Here is a 6,208-nt window from a genome sequence, read left to right on the forward strand (position 1 = left end):
GGCCGGGAGGTCCGCGATGGAGGAGGGAAAAGGGGGGAGGGAAGAGAAGGCGGCGCCAGCGCCTGGGGAAGGAACCGGGTAAGGTCCTGGCCTGGGGAAAGGGGAGAGGGGACCCTGTCTAGGGTGCTTGGTAAGGGGGAGGGATACTGAGGGCGCAGCGCGGGATGGTGCGGGCGGGGTGTCGGGGTGGGGAGCGTGCTGGAGAGGGGACCCAGAGCATGGGGGGGGGGGGAGTCCTAATTCTTCATTTCCAACTAGTCCTATTTTTTAAGGTAGCGCTGAGGCTCAGTCCCTCACACCGGGCACCCCAAACTTCTGATGTCTGGGCTTAACTGTCCTGCTCCCCATACAGATTCTCCAGCTCCTCCCTCTCCCCAGCTGGTCAGAAACCACTCAGGTGGGTCCTTTTGGTGATGGGACCAGCCAGGTGTCCTGTGATGCAAATGAATTATTCCTTGCACTTGTGGACGGAAGGGGCCACATGCTAACCTGACGAGCTCAGGGAAGGCCTGCGTGGCGGTCTTGCAAACTCAAAGACCTAAAGTAACCGCAAAGGATGGTCTGAAATTAAACTTTAACTAAAAGCAGTTATGGTGGGTAGTTACATCCTAGGCTGGTATCTTCACTGACAAGTCCAACCTTTACCTTAACTGAGCCTATCTGTCTTTTGGCATCTATAATAACATACCCTTGAAATGTCTGGGTAACTTGTAACTTCCCTTTTTCTGGACCTCTTGGGGCACAACCTCATGTGCTGGGCACCAGGACAGATACCACAAATTCCTTCATTATCATATTAATTGTTCCTGCACACAACTAAGCATGTGTCTATCATTTTACTTTTTATCGTTCCTGCACCCACCTAAGTATGTGTCCATCATTTTACTTTTTATCGCCCCCCCACCCCCCTGCTTCGCTGCTTAATCCCACCTCCTTAAATCTGTCACCAAGGATTGCAATATATAAATGCAGATGTAACCCGCCAATCTCCGGAGCATTACCTCAATTCGTTGAGGTTCTGCTTCCGGGCATATGTCGATAGTTCGGCTCAAATAAACTCACAAAAATTCTTTACAGGTTTCAATGGTTTTTTGTTTTTTTATGTGAACACACTCTTCACAACTCTTATGAAGTAGGTGCAATTATCCCCGTGTAACAGATGAGGCAGTGGAGCCACAGAAATGTAACTATCAGAAGACACACATCTAGGGAGGGGAGAAGCTGAGATTCGTCCTTGTGGCAGCTCCAAAGCTCTCCCACTGGACCAGGTCACCTGTGAAGCCCAGAGAGCTGAGGCCTCACAGCATCTTGACCCACCCGCAACCCCCAGAGTGGTCAGGAATGGCTTTGCCCCCCCCACCTTTGTATGAGGTGCTAAGGACCACATTCCAGAACACTGGGGTGCCCAGAGGCTGGGGATCCAGGGCTGGCTTTCTCCTCTCTGCCCCCACCTCCTCATTGGGTGAGGCAATGTCAGTGTGCTCCTCAGTCTGTAGTCTTTCCTTTGGGGGAAGGCTGGCCTGGACTCCTTCCCCCACCTCACCCCTCCCTGCAGGCTAAAGGAGGGTCCCCCGCACCCATGGCCCACTCTCTTGACAGGAGTGTCCCTCGCCTCCACTTTCTGCCTGTGCAGAGCCGCCCAATTAGCCAGGGGTGAGAATGCGCTGGGCCTTTGCAAGTATTTCCTCAACATACGCTCAGCTCAGTCTGAGCGGCCTTTTAGATTCCCTGAAATGTGTAGGAACTTTCAAAGTCTGTGTAGGCATCTTATTTCCTAGCTTTTCCTTTTAGGTTTCTGTTAGTGTATTGTTTATCCCAGTGGTCGGCAAACGCATTAGTCACCAGAGCCAAATATCAACAGTACAACGACTGAAATTTCTTCTGAGAGCCAAATTTTTTAAACTTCAACTATACAGGTAGGTACATTGTTATTAACATACTCAGGGTACTCCTAAGCTGGCCTTTGCTAAAAACGTCGGTATCCCATGGCCCGCTTGCACTGCATCTCCCATTGCCCGCCCTAGGACCGACACCCCCTCACTTCTTCTAACGCCACTTCTTCAAAATAGACTCGCCCAGGCCGAAAACCGACTTCTGCGCATGGGCCATAAAGTTTCAATCACACTGTATGTGCGCGCCCGCACGTGGTATTTTGTGGAAGAGTCACACTCAAGGGGCCAAAGAGCTGCATGTGGCTCCTGAGCCACGGTTTGCCGACCACTGGTTTTTCCCAATATTACCTACTGTCTCAGGCAGCCACAAAGTGCCTGTAATTGTTTTCAGCAAATGTCCAGTAGGGAAAAGCCTTTTTATGCTAAGTGACCTATGAGTCCAATTTCAGGCCGTCTACCAGTGGTATCTTCCAGTGAACAACCTGGTAGGTCAAATAATGAGAATTCTTTGGGAATGAGGCTTTGAAATAGCTCTAGCCCATTTTAGTCCTCCATCTCTTTTTAAGGTTTTTAAGGCTGCTTCAGAGGGGGAGAGCAGGGGATGGGAATAAGGCAAGTTGACACATTATGGACATTATAGTGTTAATGTTCTTTCTGAGATTCAATATTTTCTCTTGACTAAATCTGTGTTGCCCTAGATGGTTGGGCTCAGTGGATAGAGCATAGGCCTGTGGACTAAAGGGTCCCAGGTTCGATTCCAGTCAAAGGCACATGTCCAGGTTGCGGGCTTAGTCCCCAGTAGGGGGCGTGCAGGAGGCAGCCAATCCAATTGATGTTTCTCATCATTGATGCTTCTATCTCTCCCTCACCTTTCCTCTCTCTGAAATCAATAAAAATATACTTAAAAAAAAATCCGTGTTGCTACATGCCTTTGATTAATTTTCAGAATTCCGAAAAAGTTACTTCTGACAATTTTCCTGTTGCTTTTATGAAAGAGAATTTTGAGAAGTCCTTATACCACCGGTTTTGCTGGTTATAATTCATGTATTTTGATGCTGTCTTTTGTATGTGTGTGTTTTTTTCTCAAACGTGTGCATATTATATAAAAATGTGTGTAAATTGGGGTTGCAGGAGGCCATGTGGAGCAGGCACCAAGTGAAGGGCTGTGGATTGACCGGAATGATGCCAGCCTCTGTGAGAAGGGCCTGCGGACTTACAGGGTATCAGCTCTATTGGGGGTCAGGAACTCTACCCTACCATCCCTGCTGCTTTGTGTCTCCCAGGTGAAGGCTGCCAGGGGCCTAGCCGTGCTCACATGGATGGGACAGAGACCCGACAGCGGAGGCCGGAGGAGCTAGGGCTGCCACCCGCCCTCAGCACAGGAAGACTCCCTGCAGCCTCAGAAGATGGACCTCTGACTTTCCCTGAGAGCCAAAGGGTGACCTCTAAACTACTGGGGACTGAACTCAGCAAGGAGACTGCCCTATCCATTGGCTTCCAGGTGACAGTGCCCTTCATGTTTGCAGGCCTGGGACTGTCAGGGGCTGGCATACTTTTGAACTATTTCCAGGTAAGTGGGAACCAAATGGGGATGATGGTGTTGGGGGACTGCCTAATGTCACCCTAAGAGGAGGCAGCTACATGTTGGGCCCAGCTTGAGGAACATAGGGTAGGGCCTCTTCCTCTGAAATACAACTTTCCTACAAATTGGTAAAGGTTCTTTTAGTTACTAGTGACAGGGACTAACATACCCTAGGTTAAGCAGGCTCTGGACCAGGAAGGAGAGGGGGAGCAAAAGGGAAAGGGGAAGAGGAAGGGGAGGAAGGGGAAGGCAGGGGCATGCTCCCAAGAGGAAGAGCGCCCCTTTCCCCCCTTAATTTTAAATGAATTAAAACGAGCTGTGAAACTGTTATTCTCCGGAGCATGATATCCGCTGTGGTTCTGAAAGCCTCTTCTTTACTTAATTGGTGAGAGAGGGATTCCTGCCCTAGTGTTATGGGGTTGGCTGGACCCATGACCCCAGCACTGGACAGATGAGATCACTGAGTTGATCAGTCACAGTACTCACAGCCTGGGGGAGAAGGACACTGCCTACCACTCAGGGCCACACGGGTTATGCTTGGGAGCCGAGCAAATTGCCAGGGGCTGTGGGAGGCAGGCCTGTGTAGTAACAATAGGGTGAGGTGCCCACTGGTTCTGTGGGAGGGTGAGATTAGCCTGTTTGGATAATCTCATGGGCTGGCAGGAACTAAAACCCACTTCAGGGATAATTGGGAACTGTGCCTGGTCCCCCTGATAAGAAGCATTGCTTAGCTAGGGGACCTTATCCGCTGGAGCAGAGAGGGGAGGGGTAGTTGCAGTGAGGCCATGGTTTTACCAGATGTCAAGGCAGAAAATCATAATAATTTTAGGCTTGGCACCACTCAACCGCATGAAAGGCTGACTGGCTTTCTTTTTCTCTTTGTTTCTACGATTCTGTTTATTTGTTTATTCATTTAATCATTCATTCACTCATTCATGCAACATGAGTGTGTGTGTCATGGGCCAGCACTGAGCTGGATGACGCCAGGGTGGACACGACAGCCAGGCCCTGCTCTCATGGCCGTCAAAATCGAGTGGGGAGCCCTAGCCGTTTTGGCACAGTGGCTAGAGCATCAGCCTGTGGACCAAAGGGTCCCGGGTTCGATTCTGGACAAGGGCACATACCTCGGTTGCAGGCTCCTCCCAGCCCAGGCCTTGATCAGGGCCTGTGCAGAAGGCAGCCAATCGATGACAGACAGTAGATGCATAAGTCCATGTTAGGTGGCAGTAGGGGCTGTGATGAAAATGGAGCTGGGTGGTAGGCTTCTGGGGAGTCCGAGAAGGACTCTCTGAGGAGGAGATGCTGGGATGAGGCTTGAGTGACCTGAAGGAGCTGCTTGGAGAAGCTTCATGAGAGTAAGCTGGGCAGGGCTGGGAGCGAGCGACTCAGTCCACTTTTACTTGTGGGTGGGCCTGCCAGCCACAGAAGCAGAAAATAAAGAACCTTTCCTGTTATTGAAAATGTAATTGGCTTGATTTCTGAGGACCTAACAGGATGGGAAAGAATTCAGGCCATTTGGCTCAGAATCAGCCAAGGCTCAAGGTGACCCACAAAAGGAATAGGAGGCCGTTTGGAAGGTATACTCCTGGGAATTCCCAGTTCTCACTGAAGAATAAGAAGTGAAAGCTAGGAATGGCCATATGCATCCCAAAGCCCTCTGCCTGCCCTCGGCACCTCCTAACTGTCCTGCAATGACTCACGCCCTAAAAATCAAGGGGTGTTGGCATAGAGGAGTGGTTCTGATGCCACAGGCCTGGGGATCTGATTCACTGGTCTGCCCTGAGGTGGGGCTGCACATTTTAGGGGCTCCCCGGTAGTTCTGATGGCCTTGTGGACGGAAAACCACTGATGCAGTCCCGCCCTCATGCTGGAAGCTGAGTGGTTAGAGGCCCACAAGGGCAGGGACTTGTTACAGGTCACCCAGAAACCCACCTGATGCTTGACCCAGATTCCACCGCTACCTGGTACAGCCCTGGAATCCAACTGAAGCTCTTGGGAGATTTTCCACTGTGCTACTGAACTATTTTTAAAATCACATTCTTGATTGTGTTTTTTTTTATTATGACCCAATAAACTGTGTTGACATATTTTGTTCTCAAGTTTCAAAGAAAGTAATTTTTCCTCACATAATGGCATCTTTTATTTATTTTTGGTGACAGTTGATGGTTATAAAAGCAAATACTCACAATAGAATATACAGCAAATTATAAAATAAAGGTCACTTATAATTATGCCGCTCAAGCATAACCACTTTGAGCACCTTGGTATATATCTTTCTGAACTTTTTACTGTTTGTATGTCTGTGTGTGAGTGTATTTATCTTAATTTCTCACTTGATTTTTTAAAAATGAGAAACAATTTTGTAATGATTTATAACTTGCTTAATCAGGAATCTCTATATGAAATTGTACAAGTGATTATCTATTTCCATATCTTCTGTCCTGATGAGAATGGGTCATGGTCTTGCTGTGTGTGTTGACATTGTATTATGATGTCTGAACACATTCAAAACCATAAAGAAATTGCAGGAGTTGCCAAGGTCAGAAGAAAGTGATTGCTGTTGGGGCCTCTGCAGCGGTGTGCCTTGGGAGTGGTGTGGTCGGTGTTGCAGGCCAGCTGAGAGGGGCTTTGTTTTAAACCGGTTAGCTCCCTTAAACCAGTTAACTTTGGCACCTGTTTTCTCAGAAACACACCATTAATCTCAGCCTCCGACGGGTACAGGCGGAAGGGTCAG

At 49.0% G+C, this 6,208-nt stretch overlaps 1 protein-coding gene across 6 annotated transcripts in view; it reads left to right on the top strand.

Annotated features, from left to right (window-relative positions):
* Window positions 1-3,155: 3,155 nt before the first annotated feature.
* The window catches only part of SLC41A3 (solute carrier family 41 member 3), a 33,668-nt gene continuing 30,615 nt past the window's right edge, over window positions 3,156-6,208 (top strand). For 5 of the 6 annotated variants that reach the window (XR_001513781.1, XR_001513780.1, XM_006763236.2 and 2 more), the window contains exon 1: window positions 3,156-3,462. Coding sequence is in view for 4 of the 6 variants with exons in the window: in XM_006763236.2 (XP_006763299.1) it covers window positions 3,208-3,462 (255 nt within the window). In the remaining 2 variants the exon portion in view is untranslated. Of the gene's footprint in view, window positions 3,463-4,740; window positions 4,830-6,208 lie in introns of those variants that run through there. The other variant, XM_015563577.1, reaches the window with a different exon arrangement.

Source organism: Myotis davidii, unplaced genomic scaffold, assembly GCF_000327345.1.
Source record: "Myotis davidii unplaced genomic scaffold, ASM32734v1 scaffold78, whole genome shotgun sequence".
NCBI classification, from domain to species: Eukaryota; Metazoa; Chordata; class Mammalia; order Chiroptera; family Vespertilionidae; genus Myotis; species Myotis davidii.